The sequence below is a fragment of the Micromys minutus genome, assembly GCF_963924665.1.
Source record: "Micromys minutus genome assembly, chromosome: 9".
In the NCBI taxonomy this organism is placed as follows: Eukaryota; Metazoa; Chordata; class Mammalia; order Rodentia; family Muridae; genus Micromys; species Micromys minutus.
Window position 1 is genome coordinate 49,345,503 of NC_137978.1, and position 24,577 is coordinate 49,370,079.

General features: G+C 49.8%; 1 protein-coding gene across 2 annotated transcripts; it reads right to left on the bottom strand.

Moving 5' to 3' along the window:
• Positions 1 to 1,169: 1,169 nt before the first annotated feature.
• NCMAP (non-compact myelin associated protein) lies at positions 1,170 to 23,906 on the bottom strand. 2 transcript variants are annotated; one of them, XM_080920691.1, is made up of 5 exons: positions 23,647 to 23,906; positions 10,646 to 10,820; positions 7,708 to 7,790; positions 3,676 to 3,760; positions 1,170 to 2,490 (listed from the first exon to the last, which is right to left on the bottom strand). In XM_080920691.1, exons 3-5 carry the CDS (start codon positions 7,781 to 7,783, stop codon positions 2,349 to 2,351), a joined length of 303 nt encoding a protein of 100 aa, XP_080776817.1. In that variant the 5' UTR covers positions 7,784 to 7,790; positions 10,646 to 10,820; positions 23,647 to 23,906; the 3' UTR covers positions 1,170 to 2,348. The 2 variants fall into 2 exon arrangements, with proteins under 2 accessions (XP_080776817.1, XP_080776816.1); XM_080920690.1 differs by having other exon boundaries at positions 7,708 to 7,793.
• Positions 23,907 to 24,577: the final 671 nt, after the last annotated feature.

The following is a 24,577-nucleotide window of genomic DNA, read 5'->3' on the forward strand; positions in this document are numbered from 1 at the left end:
CCCTACTTACATTCTTTTTTTAAAAAAAGATTTATTAATTATATATAAGTACACTGTAGCTGTCTTCAGACACACCAAAAGAGGACATCAGGTTCCATTACAGATGGTTGTGAGGCACCATGTGGTTGCTGGGAATTGAACTCAGGACCTCTGGAAAGCAGTCAGTGTTCTTAACCCTGGAAAAGCAGTCAGTGCTCTTAACCACTGAGCCATCTCTCTAGTCCCCCGCTCCCCAACTTACATTCTTGATCCTCCTATATATATATATACCTCTGTCTACCTCTAAGTTCTGGGATTATAAGTGGGGCCACCATACCTGGGCTGGATCCACTTAAATATTTTAGCTGGGTGTGTGTGGTGGTACATACCTTTAATTCCAGCACTCAGGAGACAGAGGCAGGAGGGTCTCTGTTGATTCGAAGTCAGCCTAATCTACATAGTTTCAGTCAGGGCTACATAGAAAGACCCTGTTGTTTCTGTAAGACACACAATAAAGTTGTGTGTGTTTGTGTGTCTTTCACGTGTGTGGCATATGCTCCCTTAAGAGTATGCCCGGAGGCCAGGCAAGGATGCCAGCTGGTCTGCTCTCATGTCCTCTGTCTTACTCTTTTGAGATGGACTTTTTTACTGAAGCTGAAGCTAGGCTGTCAGTCTGCAAGTCACACGACATGACTCTTCTGTGTCTACCTCCTCACAGTGCTGGGGCTTACTCCTCACAGTAAAGTGCATTTTACTACATGCAGCTTTTTAGTTGGGTCTCAGGGCTTTGAACTCAGTCCTTATGCTTGTGCAGCAAGCCCCCTTAGCCACTGAGCCACTCCCTAGGGCCCCATGCAACCTTTTCTTTAAAGAATCTAATTACATTTAATTTGTTTGTCTGTAGAGATGAGAGAATAATTTCCAGGACCCTGTTCTGTCCTTCCACTGTGTGTGTCTGAAGGATCGAACCAGGGTTGTCAGGCTTGGCTGCACGTGCCTACTACATTGTCTCCCGAGATCACTTTTTCAAGGTCAGCCAGGAAGTAGAGCTTGAATGTAAATCTTTTTTCCCCCCACCCCGGCCCCATGGATTGTCTTCTGGCCCAGGATCAGGGGTCAGCTGTCACAGAGAACTAGTTGACTGTGTTGTGCTTTGACTCTGTCTCTGCAAGGTGACAAGGAGGCATGCAGAGAATACAAGATTTAATGGGTTCAAAATACTTGTCCCCAGAGGCAAGAAGAGGACTGCCAGGAAGCTTAGTGTCCAAGTAAAAGGGAACCAGAAAATGAGGGGTCAAGGTAGTCCACCTGGGGCAGCAGAAAGAGTCCTGAGCAGCTATCACACAGCCCAGGACCATGGACAATGGAACAGTTCTTATCTTACAGCTAGCCTCTGCTTCTCATCCTTGAGCTAGCCTCTGCTTCTCATCCTTGAGCTAGTCTTTGCTTCTCATCCTTGAGCTGGCTTCTGCTTCTTGTCCTTGAGCTAGCCTCTGCTTCTCATCCTTGAGCTAGCCTTTGCTTCTCATCCTTGAACTAGCCTCGGCTTCTAATCTTTGAGCTAGCCTCTGCTTCTTATCCTAGAGCTAGCCTCTGCTCTTCATCCTAGAGCTAGCCTGTGTTCCTCGGGGTATCTCTTCCTTCCGACCATTAATGAAGTAGAAACTTTGAAGAATACTGTTTATTCTGTAAATTTTTTTTTATAGAAACATCTCTGTATGTGGCCAGAGCTGGTCTTGTTATCAGTGTTCCTGCTTTTACTGCATGCTTCGATGGTAGGCACTTGCCACCAAGTCCAGCCTCTTGTACCCTTTGTTAAACGGGGAGAGCGCTGACCGGCCATCATGAGCTGGCTAGCGGCCATCTAGTACTGGAACAGTTAGACATTACCAAGTTGGTTTTGTGGTTAGTTGGTCCACGTTAGTTTCCCTGCACCTGGCTATGGGATTGAGGAAGTTATGGACATGTTCTTAAGCTGAGACGCTCCTAGTGGCTCCCTGGGTGACACTCTCATTAACATCCTGATCTCTGTCTGACCAGAAGACTCAGATGTCTGTCTGTCTGTTTTTCGAGCTGTCTAGCTGTAGCACTTGTGAGGTGAGAACCCAACTCACACCCGTCTCCCCAGCACAGTGCTTCTCGTCAGGTAACAAAAGAATGTCCTCGGCTTTGGCTGAGTGGCAGCAGGGACATAGACAAGGCTGGGGTGGCCAGAGCACAAGGTAGGTGAGGACGGCTTCTAGCTGCAGGGGCTGTATGAAAGGTGCCTCAGTTTACCCAACCAGAAAGAACTCAGTGAAGCTGCCAGCAGAGTGGACTTTCCGGTCATACAAGATCTTTGCAGAGGCAGGGATGGCACCAAGGCAGGGTCACCGAGTCTCCACATGGACATTGGCAGGGTCGAAGGTCACGGTAGCAGGCTGCTGGCTGCCATTGCTGTTTGGGTCCAGGGCAGAGGGGACAGGTGGCTTTGGGCTCTTGGGTTCCAGTTCCCTCCTGGTCCTCATTCTCCTGTAACAAACGAGATGGGGAAGAAAGGCTCTGTGAGGATGGCTTGTCATGAGGTCACATTGTTCAATCGCCATTGTTACAGTTGAGAAGGACCTTCAGCATCAGCCTGGCTCACTGTGAGATGCTCTGTTTAAATTAGACCTAAACTTCAATCTGTCCCTGACAATGAATGGGGTCTGAGCATGGCCGCACTCGAGGCTAAGGGACACCATTCAAGGTTTGCAGCATAATCACACCTGCTAAGAGTTTTGCTAGGAGCGTTTAAGACCATCTTATGTAATTGAGAAGAGAACTGACTTAAAATGTCTACAATTCCAGGACTTTCAAGGCTGAGGCAAGAACATCAAGATTTCAAGGCCAGGGCTGGAGAAATGGCTCAGTGGTTAAGAGCACTGACTGCTCTTCCAGAGGTCCTGAGTTCAAATCCCAGCAACCACGTGGTGGCTCAAAACTATCTGTAATGGGATCAGATGCCCTCTTCTGGTGTGTCTGATGACAGCTACAGTGTACATATATAAATAAATAAGTAAATAAAAAATAAATCTTTAAAAAAAGATTTTGAGGCTAGCCTGGGCTACGTAGGGAGACACTGTCTCAAATAAACTAGCAAACTGTATATTCTATCTTTGTTCTATATACCATAAAATGCAGTAGTTAACAATACTGAGTTCTTTTGTGATATTTCATCCACTGACAGATCTTAACTCCTTAGGAGACCCCAGAATTTAACGATGCTTCCTTGTTTCCAATAGTTTCACATGGTAACACCCCCCAAAGGCTTTAAAAATAACACTAAATGCTACTATTGTTGTTGGTTTTGAGACAGGGTCTTATGTAGCCCAGGCTGGCCTCAAATTCATCCTGTACACTTCTGGTCCCCCTGCCTTTATCTCCTGAGTGCCACCATACTTGGTTTATACAGTGCTGGGATCAAACCCAGGCCTTCACATATGTCAGACAAGCGCTCCACCTACCAATTGGCAACCCCAGCCCCTGTTATTATTACAGGTTATGGTGGGAACCTTTTCCTTGAAACCCCATGGATTGGTTTGGACCTTAGCTCTGACAAAGAGATCAGGAGGGCAGGGACACGCATGGCAGGTGAGCTGACACTCCACTCTCGGAATGGGTGAGACGTCTGTGTATGGGGGAGGGGAACCAGATGTCTGTCCCGGCATCCCATACCTGTTGTACATCTTCAGCAGGATCAGCACCAGGGTGACAATGATGATGACAACCACCACGATGGCAGCCACGATGGCCCCGGAACCTGCAGAAAAGAGGAGACTGAAAAGGGAGAAGCCCTTGGCAGACACACAGGAGTTCCCAGAGACCAGTGAGTCTGCATGGTGATCCCAGGGCTCCTGTGAGCACAGCAGGCAGACACGGGAGGACCCCCGAGAGTTTGCGGCCCCCCAGTCTGCTGTATGCGGGGTATGATGGAGAACAGAGACCGTGTGGAAACTAGGTAGATGGGCGGGACTGATACCGAGGGTGTCCACTGACCTCTCCATGTGTGTCAGGGCACACTTATGCCAGTATGAACACACACAACACACACACCAAACAAGGTAAATGAACTCAAATACAAAATAAGAGAACAGGGATGGTAAAGACAGGAGCTGACATGCAGATTGGGAGGAGCCCCAGCACACAGTTGTCACACATGGTTTGGGTTACAAGTGTCCGCCTAAACCTCAGACTAAAACCCAGGGGAATGGTTTGCTCCCCAGCTATTGGACTGAATCATTAATCACTGACCTTGATCTAATCAGATCTAGCCATTGAGTTTATAGTTTGATGGCACTATTTTGAAGGGACAGGAACTGCATGGGGGAGGGGCCTGGTGGGAGGGAGGGGCACTAGAGGCCCTTGAAGGTCATCTTATCTTGTTTCTCTCTATCTCTGCCTTCCAGCGTCATGAGTGGACACCATGCCTTCTCTGCCCAACGCTATCTCAGCTCAGGCCCACAGCTGGGGACTCAAGCTTCCGGGACTGAGACCTGAGCCCACACAGACCTTTTATTTAAGTTGATTTTCTTTCAGGTGTTTTGTTACATCAATAAGAAACTGAGTCTCATGTATCCCGGGATGGCGTTGCTTAGTAGCCAATGATGGCACCGAACTCCTGATTCTCCTGCTGTCTCTAAAGGGCTGGGATTTGCAGGTTTCTGCCATGTGCTTGCCTGTCTCCTCCCCTCAGCACAGCTCTAAACGTGTGCAGAACAGGCCAGTAAAACTTCCCTCTTTTTTGATAATGTGCAATTAATGTGATTTTTTAAAAAATGATTTTGAAAATGCAAAAATAACCGAAACATGGGAGAGGATGTTCACTGGTCATACATTTATACATTCATCATTTCGGCCATGCGTGTGCATACCAGAGTCTGTTAAGGTTTTAAGAATAGGGGCTGGAGAGAGAAGGCTCAGCAGTCAAGAGTACTGGTTGCTTCTACATGGGACCCAAGTTCAGTTCCCGGACCCACACTATGTCTTACAACCGTCTGTGACTCCAGTATGCCTGACGCCCCCTTCTGGCATTTTGGGGCACTACACTCATGGTGGACACGTAGGCAAAACACCCATATACACAAAATAAGAACAAATCTTTAGAACAGTGAGTCTTTTTGTCTAAAACAGGTATTCTAAGGAAATAGTCCTACGTATGGAAAAACGGGCAACTGTTAAAAAATGACACCTGGATTTCCAGCTGTGGTGGTGCACACCTGCAATCCCAGCATTCAAGGCAGAGGCAGAAGGGTCAGGAGTTCAAGGTCATCTTTAACCACACACATAGTTCAAGGCCAGTCTAAACTACGCGTCTCCTGTTCCCAAACAGAGTAAAGCAAAAAAGGGGGCTGGAGAGATGAATCAGCAGCTGAGAGTGCACACTCTCCTTGCAAAGGACCCAGTTTTTGGTTCCCAGTACCCATATCATGTGGTTCACAACCCCATGTAACTTCAGTTGCCGAAGATCTGGCACAAGAACATGAGCATGCACACACACACACACACACACACACACACACACACTATCTAGGACAGTTTTATATCTTATGGTATTATCGCCGTCACCTCTCCATGAGACTACATGTTCTCCACGGTTTCAATGGCCGCACATTACCCTGTTTTGGCTGCATAGTGATTTGTTCATCCTACAGAGATTGTTCATACTTTCAATCTTTTGCTCTTACAGACAAGACCAGTATGCAAGTCTTGTAGCTCGCCACGCACGTCAGGGGCTAATCTCAAGACACCTTCAATGGCAGACTCCCGTTCCAGGCCCAAGAACAACATCCTCGCCAGAGTTTTGAAAGCCTCAAAAACCATAAATACATTCATGCTTTGAGCCAATCTGTCACGTCAGAGGGGATTCCATATTTAGGCAACAACTAATCCTCGATGTTGAAAGGCTGTTTGAAAATGTCTGTTAAAAAAATTATTGATCTGCTAATTGGTTTAATAAGATATTGTAGACTAGCCCATAAAATATTTTGGAATGCTTTCACTTATGATTTTTGGTAACCATGAGTAACACAGGAACACTTAAGACCACCTCAGGCATGGGGAGTAGATACAGCATTACAAACAGTAACATACATGAATAGAAACATAAGGTTCAGCTAAAGAAAGCAGATACAGGACCAGAGAGATGGCTCAGTGGTTAAAAAGCACAGGCTGCTCTTGCAGAGGACCCAGGTTCCATTCCCAGCATCCACACTATGTTACTCTAGTTCCTGGATATTTGTCACCCTCTTCTGGCCACCATAGGCACCACACACACAACAAACGTCGGAAAACACTCATGCATATAAAAAGAAGCCAAGTTAAAGAACACATTTGGCTCTCTTTCTAGTCATACAAAACTCAAAACCATATATAACTAATCAATATATGTGGGGGTGTCCTTTGGGGAACAAGACCTTGGAGTCATTGGTATTCCTTGTTTCCTGGTGTCACAGTGCACCTTGTGAAAAGATCCTGTGGGACCTCAGTTGGGGAGTTACCTCCATCTGATTGGCCTGTGGACCTGTGGCTGCAGGGCCATTTTCCTGATTAATGATCGAAGTGAGAAGTCCTGGGTCATATCAGAAATCCGCTGAGCAAGCCATAGGAGCAATCCAGAAAGCAACACTCCCCCATGGTCTCTGCTTCAGTTCCTGCCTCAGGTTCCCATGATGATAGACTGTAAGCTGTAAGCTAAAATAGACCCTTTCCTCCCCAGGTAGCTTTTAGTCATGGTGTTCATTACAGCAATAGAGTCATAAACTAATGCAGGGTCTCATACAGCTCAAGTCCATCTCAAACTTACAGAGCTGAAGATAACCTTGAACTCTCTGCCTTCCTGCTTCCACATCTCTGGTGCTGGGACTCGAACCCAGGTCTTCGTGCCTGCTAGGCAAGCCCTTTACCAACTGAGCTACATTCTGGGCCCAACAGCTGTTGTCAGCTGTTCTTATCCCACGAACCCCTGGTCTTCGATAAACACTTCCCAGAGCTAGCCCAGTTCCACCTTCAATCATTTGCCCCTTAAAAAGTAGGCAGGATGTTTGCCTTTTAAAAAATAGTGTGTGGTATTGCCGGCCGTTATTCCTGGCACCCTGGAGGCAGAGGCAGGCAGATCTCTGTGAGGCCAGCCCGGTCTTCAGAATCAGATCCAGAGGAGCCAGTGCTACACAGAGAAACCCTCAAAAAAATAAAAAAAAGGAGGGGAGGCAAAAATGGTATATGAGCAGTTAATCTTTGATGTCATTGTTATCATGTCCAAGGCAGGATCTCGCTCTGTGTAGCCCAGCCTGGCCTTTGAACTCACAGAGATCCTCCTGCCTCTGCTTCCCCAGTGTTGGAATTAAAGGTGTGAACCACCAAGCTTAGCAAGCACTTGACTTTTCAAGGAGACCCATTCCAATATCTTGAAAGATTCAAACTTCCATCCCACCCCAGACTCCAGGACTTGTTGGAGGCGATCAGGACAGCAGCCCGTCGGCACATGGTGTGCTCAGTGTATCTTCCTTTCCACAGGGACCAGGCCCTTCCCAGGGCTCACTTACACACTCACAACAACCACCTGCAGGGTCTTCACTGCTCTTCTCCGTCATCCTGGTGAGGGAAATGAGACCCAGGACAAAGAAGCCGTGCACAGGGTTGGCAAGAGATGGAACCAGGAAGCTGACCCCCAAATCTGGCCCTGGCGACCTTCCCCCAAGTCCACCTTACTCTTATACAGGACGTCTTCTCCCCTGGTCATGTTCAGCGAGAAGACGGCGTCCCCCAAAGTGGTGGCTGTGGTCATCTCGACCCTGCTGAGAGCGAAAGAGAACTTTTGCTTAAAACTTGGACTGGTCTTCCCGTGTCTGTACAAAGCCTCTTTTGCTCGTTGCCTGGATGATTCTAGAATTCCCAAACACAGTTTCTTTTGGCAGCAAGTAAGAATGAGGCCCATTCCTAAAATCTATGTGTGTTAAAACAGTACCCCAGAATTATAAGGAACTTCCCTCCCTCCCTTCTTCCTTCTGTCCTTTCTGACAGGGTCTCAGAGCCTAGGCAGGCTCCTAACTCCATCTACAGCTGAGGATGACTTTGAACCCCACCTCCCTAGTGCTGGGATCACTGATATGCAGCACCATGCTTGAAACCTAGTTTTTCTTTTTAAATATATATATATATATATATATATATATATATATATATATATATATATATATTTACTTTATTTTTCGGATACAAGTCCTTTTACCTGTGTGCGTGTATGTGTGCCTGGTGCAGTGGAAGTCAGAAGAAGGCGTAAGACCTTTAGGGACTGAATTTACAAGATGGCTGCGAACTGTCCTGTGGATTCTGGGACTCGAACTTTCGAAAGAGCAGCCAGTGCTCTTCTGCCCCAGAACTTTTTTTTTTCAAAGCAGTGTGAATTCATTACACTCCTCCTAGGTCACCACTTGAAGACAAACTCAACCCAGTAAGGTTAGGGTGAGTTGGGAGGTGTATGATTAGATGCCTCACCACCAGGAGTGAATACCAGGATTGACCGAGAATGCCTCAGAAGCAGACTGGTGTTACAGATGGTTGTTTTGAACTACAGGGGTCATGAATAGGAGAGAAGTAAGTAAAATTTCCTGAAGATCTAGCTCAGTGGTAGAGCACGGTTTTAGTATGTGAAGCCCTGGGTTCTACCCCCATAGCTATAGATAGATATAGATACATAGATTAGCTAGATAGACAGATATAGAGAGAGTTGTACTATACACATACACTATACACACTAGCTCCACTAGCTTGCTGAGGCAAAGGAACCTGACCTCTTTTCAAGTTTCCTTTCTGGCTGCCTCAGGCCTCAGCCTCCTACTCTCTAGACCGGAGGTTCTCAACCTTCCCAAGGCTGTGGCATTTTAACACAGTTCCTCATGTTGTGCTGACCCCCAACCATAAAATTATTTTCATTGCTACTTCAGAACTGTAATTTGGTTACTATGATGAGTCGTGATGTAAATATCCAACATGCAGGATATCTGAAAGATGGCCCCCAGGAAAAGTGTCGAGGCCCACAGATGGAGAACCACTGCTCTACAGGAAGTCTCCCTGAGAACTTCTGAGACCGTTCTCCCAGCTATGATGGAAACGGGGAGGGCATCTGCCTGAGATATGAGGGACGCCATCTTCACTCAGTCAGAGGTTCTGGTACCTACTATCATAAGAAGGCTCTTGGTGGCCTGGTCCTGTTCATCTATAGGCTAGGCTCTGCCTTCAGTTTCTCTGCCCCACTGCAAGTCCAGGGTCCTGTCTCCCACCCTGGTTCCTGTGATTTTTTTCAGGGCTTCCCATGGCTCAGCTTTCCTCTCCAGGAAACCTACAGGACTCTACAGACCTCCCCTTGCACATCTGCCTTCTGTCCTGGGCTCTGGTCACCTTAGACTGGCTGGGGTGGGCCACGTGCTCTCCAGCAGGAAGAATACAGCCTGAAGCCAGCTACCCTTCCCTGAAGAATCCCACCCAGACAGAGTTAGCAAAGTTGTTCTCTCTTTCTCCACAGCCACTGTGAGTCAGAAAGCACAGCTAGTGTCCTTGTCTTGTCTTCGAACATTCCCTGTCATCCCTTGAAGAGACAGCCATGACTGCTTCTTCTTCAGCTCTGTCTGCCTGCCCCCAGATAAGGTACCCCCCCCCTTTGCAGATGGGAGGACTGTAGTAAGGGACAGAATTCCTCCCAGCTTCTGCTTGTCTGCAAAATAAAGGGCCTGGCGCTAAGGGAGCTGAGGGTTAAGAGCAGACCACAAACACTAATTTTTTGTTTTTTGAGACGGCACCTCCTCATGTATTCCACGTTGGCATCGAACCTACGCTATAGCTAGTGATGAGCCTGTCAGACCCCCTGGCCTCCGCATCTCCAGCGTCGGGATTATAGCTGTGTGCACTGAACCCAGGGCTTCACGCCTGCTAGGCAAGCGCTCTGCCTACCGAGTGACATCTCAAGTCTAGAAGATGTTATTAGGAGTTCAGTGACCTGGGTATGGGGAAAATGCCAGCATTTCCAGCACTGCAGATGCAGGCTGGAGGGTCAGGATCTCAAGGCTAGCCTCAGCTACAAGCAAGAGTTGAAGCTAGCCCAGGATAAGTGAGATACTATCTCTAAATAAATAAATAGGTTAAGGATAAGAATTCAGGATGGAAGGTTCCCTGCTCTGTTTTGAGGAAGGATCCCCACCTTTGCCCATACAGCCAGGCAGAGATACTCAGACACATTTGCGCAAACCTTCTGTCTAGCTCCACTGCTTCCAATATGAGATGCCACAGAAAACAGGGCTTCCTTCCCTATGGCTTCCAATCAGGACTCGAGGCTCAGAGCCGTGAAGTTTGCCCCTGTGCTCAGTTATCCTGAAAGCTCTAGGGCAGCCGCGTGAAGTTCGCCAAGTGCAAAGCCCGCATTCTGCCCACCTGCCCTGAGATGCACCCAGTAGGAACAGTGACCGGTCACTGTAACAACACTCAGATGCACACATACACACACATACCCACACCCACCCACTCCCCTATTCACACAAACACACACACATGCACATATAAACACATATACACACATACACCCTCATACCCATTTACATCATTACAAATTCATCCAAGCATGAATACACACAAACACACACACACACACACTAACCAGTGACAAGCCTCCCAAGGACACAGGACACAGGCTCCGCAGGTCTGGGTTCCCCTCCTGGGTGCTGGGTTCCAGGGTCCACTGACCAATCACTCCTCCTTCAAGAACAGTGAGCAATCCCAGAGCCGATCTTGCCTCATCCCGGCGGTGAGAGTTCTCAATGGTGTCTCTGTTCCTGCCACATCAGAGAAGGTGGGAGGAGGGCGGTAAACATCAGTGGCAAGGATGTTTTCATGTGTGGGGGGCCCCAGCAACTGTAGTTAACCAAGCCAGACCCAAGACGGGGGACACAGTTACTGTGCGTGCCCATGGCTGTGGGCTGCTGGGGACACTCTAGGGAGGGCAAGGCTGGCTTTCGAAGACCAAAGCTAACTTCACAACTACAGTATTGAGCATAGCTCTTGGGCTTCACAGGCAGGATCTCAGTCCACCCTCATCTCATTCTGGAGAAGAGAGAGCAGCCACTGTGCCCATTGTGCAGAGGAGGCATCAGAGGCTCAGAGCGGACAGGAGCCTCATCTAATGTAGCTATTAGCAAAAGCTGTACTAGGCCATAGGCTGGGCTCCTGGACTGCACAGATGGTCTCCATGAATCCCCTCTTAGATTGCTTCCCAGAGAGCACGAACATTGAGATCAACAGAAACACAAAAGGGCTAAGGAAGCGGACCCTAGCCTTTGACCCTGACTCCTACTTTACCCACACTCGGAATCTACCTTCATCCTAACTATTCACACTGGCCGACTCCACAAGGGCCAGCTGCTCCTCTGCTTGTTAACTGGTCCTGTGTGTGGACTGGGTTGGGAAGTGACGGAGGTCATGACCCTTTACTTACTGACTCATTCCCCTTTGGCTACCCCTGGGATCGAGCATAAGAAGTGTTCTCAAGAGGATAAATGCTGCTCCCCCCCAACACCTCAATAGAACATCTCCGCTCTTGCCCTCTGCCGTGCTTCCAAACTCCTCCCTGGATAAGACAAGACAAACAAATTCCCTAGGAGACAAATAACCAACCGAAACCCAGAACTACAGTAAGCCAAGAAAGCCATCCATCTTCCGTGGGTGGGACAGAGCCCTGTGGGTACTGCTCTTGCCTAACATGTGTGGAGCAGCCTTAGGCTCCGCCCTCAACACTGCGTGAACGGCGTGCATACCTGAAACCTGGAGGGTCACTGGCCCCTTGTCTCAAAATTTGCTGCCGAACCTGACGATCCGAGTTCAGTCCCCAGGACCCACATGATTTATGACGAGAGGGGACTTGTGCAAGCTGTACTTTAAGCTCTACCCATGCGTCATGCGTATATACAAAATAGATCATTTAAAAATTAAAGAAAGCCTCGGCTTTCCGAAATACTGGAGCTACAGACAATGGCTCTCAAGTCAGCACTTGGTCGTTTTCACCCGCTGGCTCTACTTCCTTCTGCCATCTTTTCCACATACCAACCCAGTCAGGGTCAGGAGCTCTGCTTTGTGTGAAACCTCACGGATCCCCTTCTAGGTCCTCACACAGCGGCGTGGTAATTCTACCTCTGTCCAGTAGGTGGCGATAGCAGCTAGCTGTAGGTCGGTAACTAGCTGGCCGAATCCTAGAATTTTTCTGCCCTGGAGATGAGTAATTAATTCTGTGGTCTCCGAATGTTTTCTTCTCTGGGTTAAATATCTTCCATTTCAGCAATTCTTAAACTGGGCTAGAAGGATCCAGAAATCTGTATAGTGGCTTTTTTTTTTTCCTTTTTGGGAACACAGAATTGTGAATCTGTGGCTGCCCCTGAACTTCTTACATAGACCAGACTGGACTCAAATTCCCGGACACCCAAGTGGTGGGATTAAAGACCTGTGTCCCCATGCTAGGCTCAAAATGACTTTTTTTTTTTTAAATGTTCCCGATCCCTGCCTGAATTTTGTCATTACAAGCTGGGTCCCCTCACCCAATGTCTTTCACAATTCCTGTTTGGACCTGTTTTCAGTAGAGCTTTTGCATTGTGGGGATTCGATTAGATGGGAAACGTAGCTGGGTGTGGTGGGTACGGCTGGGGTGTAGCTCACTGGTACAGTGCTTTCGGGGCATGCCCTGGGTGTAGTGGCACACATGTAACCTAGCACTGTGGGACACAGAGCTAGAGGCAGGAAAATCAGGAGAGAAGGTCACCTACCTGGGTTGAGATGTCTGCCTGAAGCAGGTAGGGAGCGAGGATTCTGCTAGCCAAGAACACAATAAAACAGCATACTTCTCACCCTGGACAGACAGGTGACTGACTGATCTGCTGACATTTCCTAGGCCTGCTACACCGGAAACCAAGTTCCCCACTAAGGCCAAGGGATCAACACCCCCCCATGCTTTCTCCTCCTCCTCCTCCTCCTCCTCCTCTACCTCCTCCTCCTCCTCCTCCTCCACCTCCTCCTCCTCCTCCTCCTCCTCCTCCGCATCCTCTGTGAGACCCTAGGAGGCAGCGGCTAGTTTGAACACTGTGGAGCCCCACTGTCTTCTCCTTTACAATCAGGGAAACTGAGGACCAAGCGAGCCCTGGCTGCACACAGAGAGGGAGTGTAGAGCAGACAGCAACAGCAAGAGAGGCATAAAATAATTAGCACGTGATCCGCCACAGACGGCCAGGCCTGGACAGAGCCCCACCCCATTTCTCTTAGTGCCCTGCTGCCGTGACGGTACAGTTCCCGTAAAGCACAGAGGACTTGGGGATGCTTCTAGTCACTTACTGAAAGCAAGACGCAGGAGAGATAGCTCATCAGGTAAAAGTGCTTGGAGCAAAAGTATAAAGACCCAAGTTCGATCCCCGGGACCCAGAGTAGAACGAGATCCGACTCCCACTCCTCTCTCATGTGCACACACACACATCATATGTGCACATAATAATATTTCCCTCTACCCCCACAGTCACATATGTGTGTGCATGTGCAGGACAGAGGTTAACCTTGGGTGTCGTTCCTCAAGTGCCACAAACGTGTTTTATGGGACAGGATCACTCGCTGGCCTGAAGTTCATCTCGTAGGCTAGACTAGCTGGCCAGCGAGTCTAGGGATCTTTTTGTCTCTGCCTGCCCAGCTCTGGAATGAAGGGCACTGCCGTGCTCCACAGCTTTGTATGTGGGTGCAGGGGACAAGCTCAGGCCCTCATGCTTGTGAGCCAAGCACTTCATTGACCGAACCATCTCTCCAGCGCCCCGCCCCCATTGTTTTTAGATTTATTGATTTTTATCATATGTGTGTGAGAGTTCTGGCTGTATGTTTATGCACCACGTGCTACCTGGTGCCCACAGGGGTCAGAAGAGGGTGTCGGATCTCCTAGAATTGGAGTTACGGATGATTGGGAGCCACCACGTGAAGGTTGTAATCAAACCTGGGTCCTCTGAAAGAGTAACCAGTGCTCTTAGCCACTGAGCCATCTCTCTCCCGCCTGTTTCTTTTCCTTTTTTTTTTTTTTTTTTTTGTCTTGAGAAACAAGGCTCGCCAGAAATGGTAGAACACTATAATAATCCCAGTTACTCTACAGGCTGCATTGCTACAAGTCTGAGTTCAGACCAGTCTTACTATGTAGCCTAGGCTGGCTCTAAACTCTACCTCCTACCTCAGTTTCCCAAGTGCTGGGCTCACAGACCCCGTGCGTTGTGCGTGACATTGTTTGGGCTCCTGCCTCTCCTTGTGCCATTCCTGAGGACAGGGCAGGCTCCGGGTGCTTACCATAGACTGCTCACATGGAGAAAAGCTTGCTGGAGTGGTGGTTCTTAATCTGTGGGTCGAGACCCCTCTGGGGTGGGTGTTTCATATCAGATGTCCTGCATGTCAGATACTTACCTCTCGATTCATAACAGTAGCGAAATTACAATTATGAAGTAGCAATGAAATAATTTTAGGGTTGGGGGTCAGCACAACATGAGGAATTGTATTAAAGGGTCGAAGCAGTCAAAGATTGAGAAGCGCTGCTCTGGATCCTCTCTGTGGAAGAGAGGATGTCCCAGGAACCCAGAGCTCCACTGTCTGGGCAGGCTCCTCTTTCGGGGAGCCCATTTCTTCTGATCTGTGGTCTCATGGCCATGTCTGTGCATGGGACCATGGGGGAGACCCTGACAGACGGAATGCTGGTCTGAGAGGGAGGGGTCATGCATTTCAATCTTACCTTTGTTGTTCACTTGCTGTGGGACTGTTCCAAAGTCACTTGTTCTGTCTAGAGTGCATTTTTCTGTCCTGAGGAACGGACAGCCGGGACCCACTGACCTTCCTCTCAGCTGCTTGCTACCTTAAGACTCTGGGCTTCCTGAGTGACTCAGAACGTGGCCCCTCACCCTCCCAAGCTGGCTTGCCTCCCACACCCTCCATTCCAGAAAGAGCACACCCCCTGTTTCCTGCCCAAGTCAGGACCTGGCAGGGCTGGGTAGCAAGGAGGACAGCGGAGAGACCAATCCCAGCTTCTGAAGCTGCCCGCGGTAAGCACTGGAAGGCTGCCAGTCACAATAGGCCTCGAGATACAGAGGGGCATTTGTCTGGGGACCCGGAGCCTCATGCAAACCTGTACTCTTGCTTTGTAAGCCACCTCCTTCTCTCCACAGCCTCTTGGGCTGCAACAGCAGCTCCTGTTTGGCTGTGAGGTGGAATGGGGTGTGTTGTACACATCCCTCTGTGGGGCTGGGAGCTTCAGGAAGAGAGTGGGTGGGAAGAGAGGCCGACCATCATTTGTACAGGATCACAATGAGGGTCACAGAGAGGGTAGAAGGAAGGCTCAGTGGAAGACAGGAAATGCTCTGAACATGGCCAAGGATGGTAAGGCAGGCCAGGGACTGGTTCTGGACTCCTTTACTGACAAGACAAGAGACTGGGCATAGAACTCCCTACTCTTTGAGCTTTGGTTTAGTGAATACCCAGTGGGGTTTAGTAAGGATGACAAAGTTTGGACCCAGATGGGCTTAGATCCAAATGCTAGCTCTGTGTGTGTGTGTGTGTGTGTGTGCGCGCGCGCGCGCACGCGCGCGCACGCGTGCAATTCAATTGGTTCTGTTTACCTGCAAGGCTGTAGGTTCGACCTCCAGTACAGCATAAGCTGAGCATGGTGGTGCACACCTGTAATCCCAGCACCCAGAAGGTGAAGTAGAAGGGGCGGGAGTTCAAGGCCATCCTCAGCTACATGAGGTCCCACCCCAACAAAAGAGAGTATTAGTTCCTTGCCTGCTGCTGTGACGAAACCAACGCAGGGAAGGGCTTATTTGGCTCACGGTTTAAGGGTACAACAGTCACGGTGGGGAAGGGCTGGTGGCAGAAGAGGTGGCTGGTCAGGTCAGGCCTGGAGTGAGGAAGGAGATTGCTCAGGAGTCGGTTGCAAGGTGGTAGCTGCTAGCATCAGGTGGCATTTTCCTACCCGGTGGTGCTGGTAGAATTTCGGTGGGTCTGCTCACTTTACTTATCCATAGTCTAGGGACGTCCTCACAGACGGGCCAAAGAAGCCTGCCTCTTGTGGGATTCTACAGCCTGGAAGTTGACAGTTACTATTTCTCACCACACCTCGAAGGACTTTTTATTTTTTAATATGGGGCTGGGGTGGGGGACAAGCACATTTCTTTCACCTTAAAAAGGATCCTAGGGCTGGAGAGATGGCTCAGTGGTTAAGAGCCCTGACTGCTCTTCCAGAGGTCCCGAGTTCAATTCCCAGCAACCACATGGTGGCTCACAACCATTTGTAATTAGATTTGATGTCTTCTTCTGGTGTGTCTGAAGACAGCTACAGTGTACTCACATAAAATAAAATACATCTTTTAAAAAGTTTCTTTTTTTCCTTTTTGAGACAAAGCCTTATGTCATAGGCCAGGTGACCCTGAAATTCACGACCCTCTCACCCCAGCCTCCTAAATTCTGAGATTCCAAGGGGAACCCCCACTAACTGTCCATGCCTCACCCAGGATGTGATTTGATTTTGATTTTTTTATTGGTTTGTTTGGTTTTGGAGGCAGGGTTTTTCTGTGTAGCCCTGGCTGTCCCAGAACTCATTCTGTAGACCAGGCTGGCTTTGAACTCAGAGCTCTGCAAGCCTGAGCGCTGGAACTAAAGATGTATGCCACCACCACCTGGCTTCCCTATCCTTGATTTTAAAATAAGCTATAATCTCACGGGGGGGGGGCTTCAAAATATTGTGGGTCTCCCTACAGTACCTGGTAGCTCTCACATGGGTTCAGGATTCCTGTCTGTCTGGGCATTCTCTCCCATATCTGCCAGACTCTGAGTCTTCATCTCTGAGGATTCTCTACTGAGCTCAGAGTCTGGGGACCTGATGCCCCACTCTCTGCAGAGCTGAGCTCAGGGCCCCGGTTTGTGAAAAATGTATTCTTTTCTGTGTGGCACATATTTTGGCCCCAGAGACTGCAAATATTCTGTTTCTAGAGGTTGATAGGGTCCCAAGAACTTCAGTCATGGGTGGGGTACCCTGCTGTGGCCAGGGCCTCTGTGTGTTTTAGCCGATCAAGTCCATGAGGAGGCTTGGCACCTCTCCCGTTCTTCCACACACCCATCCACCCACCCACGACACATGCTCCACCCACACCACCCACTCCACACACGCCACAACTGGACTCTTTCAGAACACTCCGTTTTTCCAGCAGGGTGACACCCATCTCTTGTGTGAGATGGTCCTGCCTTCTGTTCTCCATATCTTGGTGTGTCATGGGAACGACAGCTTTGGAACTGGTTTTGGGTTTGAATTCTGGTCTAGCTACATCCCCCGGGCCCATGACATTTCAAACCCCCTTTTCCCCCATCAGTTGGCTTGTGCTTTGTCATATCAGAGCTAATTCTTAAAAAAAAAAAAAAACAAGTGGCAACGACTTAGTGTAGCATGGACCCTGGGCCCAGGAGGAGTCTTGTCCCTTAGCCAGGGGCATTGACACCTAGCAGCTCAGCTGCAGTCATGGAAGAAGCCCCACACTCTCTCCCCTTGGGAGTCTCTCCCCAGGGGCTTGTTTTCACCTCTCCCAAGTCCCCTCTTGCAGCAGTTGACACATGGATGTCTTTCCTGTTCTCCCAGGTGCTCTTGGAGAACAAACCTGCCTCAGTCATCACTGTCTTGCAGTATCCAAGCCTGAGCTGCTTTTTGGAAGGCTCTGGAAGGAGTAAAGGGGGGAAGCCTGCAGGTGTGCAGCCTGCATAGAGCACCGAGGCCCGTGATGCACACGGAGGGACTTGTCTGACCAGGGTGAGCCCCTGAATTCGGGTGACGGCCAGGTGAGGGACCTCACAAGCTTCAGACCCTGAGTTTCTATTGTGTCTGGACTCAGATCAGATTTTTTTTTTTTCCAATCAAAAGCCAAGTGGCACAAGTCTTTAAATTCCAGTACCCGGGGAGCAGAGGCAGGTGGATGTCTCTGTGAGTTCCAGTACAGCCAGAGCTACATAGTGAGACTCTGTCTCAAAACCAAAATCAGAGCAAAGCAAAAAAAAAAAAAAAAAAGTAAAAGGACACTGGAGGCCAGGCAGTGGTGGCACACACCTTTAATCCCAGCAAAGGCAAATGGATCTCTGAGTTCGAGGCCAGCCTTGTATACAAAGAATTCCAGGATAGCCAGGGCTACACAGAGAAACCCTGACTTGACAAACAAGACTAAACCAAACAGCAACAAAACAGGACACTGGAGCTGGGTGTGGTGGCGCATGATCTTAATCCCAGCACCCATGACTTGGAGACAGGAGGGTCAGAAGTTCAAAGCCAGTCTCAGATGTATTGTGAGTCTGAGACCTTGTCTTAAAAACTCAGTTTCCAGGGGCTGGCAAGATGGCCTAGTGGGTAAGGACACTAGTCTATAAGCCTTACAACCCAAGTCTAACCTCCAGAACCCGGAGGATGGAAGGAGATAACCAGCTCCCCACATGTGTGCAATAGAGTATGGACCCCTCCAAAATAAATAACTGTAACAAAACGTTAAACACAAAAATGTATCTCTGTGTGTCTTTACACTCCATTTTCTGAGGCTTCCTGTATTTGCTTAGGAAAAACTTTTATGGTGAGCTCATGCTTAGAGGACAGTTTGGCTGGCTTTAGGGCTACAAATAGAAAGGCTCTTTTCTTCCCATTCCAGTGACACCTCAGCTGCCTTTGTCAGCCGAGTGACCTGCTGTCTCTCTGTTCTTGTCCCGCCTTTTACTTTTTAAAAGTCTGCATTCTGTAGGCACATGAAGACCAGAAGAGGACATCGGATCCCCTGAAGCCGGACTTACAGATGGTTGTGAGCCATCACTCTGGTGCTGGGATTTGAACCTGGGTCCTCTGGAAGAGTTGGCAGTTCTCTTAATCTCTGAGCCACCCTTCTGGCCTGTCCTAGATGATTCCAACCTCAGCTTCACTATGGTGTGTGCGTGTGCATGTGTGCATGTGTACGTGTGTGATTTCACTGTTGGCCATTCTGAGTCTTTAATATGTACTAATGCACTCTCCCAGTTGTTCTCAACCTGTGGGTCCCGACCCCCTGGGGTAGAACTACCCTTCCTTTCTTGGGGGTCGAACATCAGATATTCTGCATATCGGATATTTACATTACAATTCATAACAGAAGCTAAATTATAGCTATGCAATAGCAACACAATAATTTTATGGTTGGGGAGGGGGTCACCAAACACAAAGGGTCTTTGGAAGACCACTGACCTCTTCTCTCACTTCTGAATAGTAAACCTGAGTCCCCTTCTCAGTGATCCCTTGTTGATCTCTTTTTGGGTTTCTTTTCTTCTTTTTCCTTGAAAGGTTCTTACATAGCTCAGTTAGCCTTGACCTCTCTGTGTACCTATAGATGACCCTGAACTTCTGATTCTCCTGCTTCTACTTCCCAAGTGCTGGGGTGACAGATGTATGAATTTTTGAAGCCTCAAAGCCTACCCTGAGGAATACACCTACTCTAACAAGGCCACACCTTCTAATCCTTCCCAAACAGCTCCACTAACTGGAAACCAAGCATTCAAATGTATTGGAAAGACACAAGGCAGCCCACCCTCATCTCTGTGTTAACTCCTGTTGCTGAGAGTCTCACACTTGCTTTTGTGCTATCGAACAGCCAGCACTCCTCCCTCAGTGCAGATGTCTCCGGCCTTTGAAGGAGGCAGAAAATTAGTGCCCTTGGAGTGAGCTATGGGAAAGAGGCAACTAAGCATTCTCAGACAGCTGTGGCCGGCTTGTAAAACTCCACTAGCCTCTGATAACAAAATGAGTTATTTCTTCCCAGGTCAAAAAGGTCCTTTTCCAGCTGTATGGTCCTGCCTTGCTGTCTGAACAAACATCATTGGTTCTGAGGACACCATTCTTTTACCCCCTACACAATCATGTAACGCTAAAGGCTCCAAAGCTTACACACCTCTTGTATATTCCCCAAGCCCAAGCATTCCTAACCTTCAGAGCAGGGAAGGTTGAATCCCAGTCTCAACAATAAAGGCTCTTTTGTGTATCTGCCTCTTCCCCCCCTCCTCCACCCCACCTGAGCAATCTGAGCCTAGAACCATTCTCATTCAAACCACACCCCCAGCAACCTTACTGTTTGAAGACTTGGTCCCCAGCCGGTGTCACTGTTTGGGGAGGGTGTGGAATTTGAGTGTGTGTGGATTCCTCTTGTCCACCTGGTGGGGAGTCTCTCAGGTGGCCCATGAAGGTTACAGCCATCTCTGAGCTACTCCTCGATCCTGATCCTGACACTACAGACAGAGCCACCATCCCTTCACCATGGCTAAGTAGCTAGGTAAATATTATCAACCGCAGAAGCTGCTGAAGATGGACCCCTCCCTCCCAGTCCACACTGGACTCCACCTTCCATTTCCCCAGCCACAGGATTTAAGGTACCACATGTGAAGTGGAGTTTTATTAAAGCCCATTAAGGAAAAAAGTAGAATCTGAATCCCACCTCTGGCCCTTACATTCTAAACTACCCAGAACATTACACACAATTGCTCCTTCCTAGCAAGTGGTGAATTTTCAAGGAGACGTATGAAAGCCTCTGCAGTAGGTTCTGGGTCTTCAGGGTCCACGTGCATGGGCTCAACAAGTCACAGCTGAATATACTCAGAAATAGGCTGGCTAGATGGCTTGTGGGGTAAAGGGGCTTGCCGCCAAATTCTGACCACCTGAGTTTGATCCCTGGTTACCCACATGAGAGTAGGAGAGGAAAGTTCATCCCATCCGTGGAGTGCCCGAGGCTTTCAGAGGCACTGAACAGAGGGAGTGGAGCTGAGGCCTCTGGCTGCTCACAGAACCACTGCTGAAGTCACACTAAGACCGGATACCGCAGCTGGTTTAGGGCGGAACATAAAGGAATCTGCCTTTGTCCTCTGGGCATCCTTCAGGTCTGCAGCCAGAAAGAGAGCTGAGGCGTGGCTTCCAGAATGTTTGAGAGGACCGAAGGGGTGAAAGATCCCACCATGCCTAGTGGTAGGAAGAGTTTTAAAATTCCAAGGCAGTGTGCCCTAAAAGTTGTCACAGCAGGTCCCAGACACAAGGCTCTCCAACAGGGGACGCTGACATTAATTGCTGCTGATCTATAAATCAGGGAGTGGCAGCTCAGAGACTGATTTAAGCCAGATGCAGACTCGGGGCACAGGGTGGAGTAAAGTCCCTGCTGGTCTTCCTCTCCTCAGTCCCAGCTGGGTTTCTAGACCCTCATGATTCCCCAGGGTGCCCCGTTCTTACACCACCCACACTGCTGCCACTGGGACCCTGGCTTAGGGCCCCATCAACTCAGGCAAGCCTGGCCCAGACAGGCGTCCTGAGGACAGGCCCCAGTCTAACTGTGGAACAAGCCTGTCTCAGAGACAGACACACCCTCTTTTCCACCCTCAGACCAAGCTGTAAAGTTGCTGCAGAGCTTCAGACCACAGAACTTCTGGACCTGCTGCCCCACCTCCACACTAACCTGTGCCACAGTGAGTGGGGAGCAAGAAGCCCCACTACAGGCAAGTGACTCAGCTTTGTCCCCTCCCTGACTCCCCGCCTGTTGCCTACCTAGTGTCACTGTGGGTCAGGAACTCATCTGAGGACAAAGAACCTATCCCACCAGCTCTTAAAGCAAAGAAGGAATCCAGACGGGCCCTATCCAAGAGGATGGAGAACGTGCTGGGGGTGGGGGCTGGGGAAGCCAGGGGCATGGAAGTCAGCTAAGAAAACCCACATGCCACTGTTGCCACCTGGGTGCAGAGACCCTAAGTGTGCAGCAGAATACAGGTGTTTCTGCATTACCCCATTTGTTTGTTGAGACAAGGCACTACAGATTCCAGGCTGGCCTCGAACTCGGAGAGCCACCTGTCTCTGCCTCCTGAGTGTTGGGATTAAAGGGGTGTGCCACCACTACCCCATGTCCCAGGGCAGTGGGGTGGGGCCATCATGGCTACCGCATGACCTGGCCTCTCTTGAATATGCTCATGTCCAGCAGAGGGCTGTTACCTGAGAAGAGCCACTGGCCTGGGGAGGAGCCAGAGGTGACAGATGGGTGGGAGGGTGCACCCCTAAAGCTGGAAGAGATGGGATCTGAGAGTGAAGAAGTCAAGAGTGCAGGTCTACAGTGCAAGAAAACTCCCGGAGCGTCTGCATGTCACCTGCAGGGCTGGAGGTGGGAGCAGTGAGGGGGACACCCAGCGTCCCTGCTCCTCCCTGTTCACTTAGAATTCACTATGAGACAGAAGTGGGTTCGCTCTCTGTATATACATATCTGTGTTCTGCCTGCATATATGCCTGCACGCCAGAAGAGGGCGCCAGGTCTCATTACAGATGGTTGTCAACCACCATGTGGTTGGTGGAATTGAACTCATGACCTCTGGAAAAGCAGTCAGTGTTCTCAGCCTCTGAGTCATCTCTCCAGCCCTATTTATTTATTTATTTGTTTATTTTTAAGGCTTGTTTTACTATCTAGCCTGGGCTGGCTTTGAACTTGAGGCAAACATTCTCCCTCAACCTCCAGAGTACTGAAATTACAGGCATAGGTTAGCCCATGTGATAAGACCCAAGTAAAAATCCTAACAACTAGTAAGTGCTACAAGAGGCCTTGAACTCGTCTTTCGGGGGTGGGGGGAAGGACAACATGTCCCTGTGGACACCCGCACTCCCTCCAGTCACAATCATTCACATCAGGTCTTTGCTACTCACGACTTATTCACACTCACATCACTTTAGTCAATTCAGAGTGATAGAACCCTATCATGGCCAGCTAGAGGTCGCCAGAACCGGAAAGGCCTGGCATAGTGCTTACAGCGGCACACACAAGCCCGTGTCCAGCCTGAACTGGTTCAGATGGTGACGTGAGTCCAGTTAGGAATTAGGTGGTGGTAAGGCAATTCCAGCCACAGAGGCTGGGTGAGCCTATCTCCCTTCAGACCCAGCTGGCCACCGTGCCTGTTCAGCACACACACCAGGAGGAGCCCAGTTCCACCGGATGCAGCCCCTCTTTAACCCTTGGTTTACTAAGAGCCCCGAACTTTGCAGGAGCTGGTGAGGCAGTGGTGAACCAGACACAGTCCCGGTTCCCAAGGAGCTAGCCTGGCAGAAATGAATAGCTTACATAAAACCATGATTTAATCTGTCAAAAACAGTTTCACTTAGATTCAAGAAAGTTTCACTTAGGTAAGAAAAGAAGGGGCTGCCTCAAGGCGACAGCCAGCTAGGCCAAGGCAGGGACTCTGATTGGGTACCACTTCCGCTTCTTTGCTCCTTTTATAGCTCCTCAAATCCCTCATCCCCTCTTCCAAGAAGACTCTTCCTCCCATGCCCCAGGGCTTCCTCAATTCTCAACCCAGTCCCTTCGGAGGCAGAAATCGCCATTTCCTTCCACCCCAAGGTTCCCAGGACTGGAGTCTCCCACTACCAACCAGAGGCTGATCCAACCGCTCGCTTATTGACTTCGGTAGGAGCCCGGGCTCCTTCTCCTGGTGCTGGTCTCATTGGACCACAAAGCTCCTGGGACCTCCGAAGGAGCGCGCTCTCCTGGATGGCCAGTTCATAGACCAGGCGAGCTCAGGACCCGAGGGGTGGGAGATCAAGGCTCCTACCTCTCGCAGGCTTCACTTCCTGGAGTCCAGGTCGCTCCCGGTGACTTCGCCAAGGAAACCACTAGCTTTCCGCATGCCAGAGGTGTCGCCCCCAAATGCAGCCAGCTTCGGGGCGCTTCTCGGCTTGCACCCTGAACACCTCTGTGAACCGGCGTCTGCAGACAACTAGGAGATGTTGCTGATCTACCCGCTCCCCGCCAAGGTGCGAGCCAGGCTGGGGACCCCCGGGGAGCCGAGAGCTATCTTCTGCGGACCTGCGCCTCTGCGCGCCGTCCTTCCACGCCCCGGCGTCCGGTGCCTCGCGCGCTACCTGATCTGCACCACAGCCCCGCCTCTTGCCCGCTGGCTTCTCGAGCTGGGTGGTTGCCGCTGTCGCCTCTGGGTCCCGCCCCGTCCCGCCCAGCTGGTGACCACCCCCCTTACCTGCCCAGCGTTCCGGCACCGCCCTACGGTGTCCCCACGTCACTCTCTTCTTCCGCCGCTCGTGGGGACTTCAGGTATGGCATCCCCGCATCCACTTTTTCCAGGTCGGACTTGCGAGAAGGCAAAAGGAGGAGGAGGAAGGGACCCCGTAGAGACCGAGAGAGGCTCGGATGAAGGGATGGAGTGAGTGTAGAACGGCTGTGGGATCCGAGGACCAGAGGACTGGCAGGTGACAGAAATTCCTTCTTTGAGTGGCACATCTGTAATGCCGGCACACAGGCAGGAGGCAGAGGCAAGAGGATTGCTGCGAGTTCAAGGCTGGCTTCGCAAACAGTACGTTTCCACTAACATGAGCCAGAAGTTCCCTGTATCCTACCTTAAAGCCAGCCCGGAGGATGGGTTGGAGCTAGGATGGGCTCAAGATGTGCTTAACAGAGATTATGTTCCCAGCACCCACATCAGCCGGCTCACAATTGCTTGTAACTCCAGTCCCTCCCATATGAACACA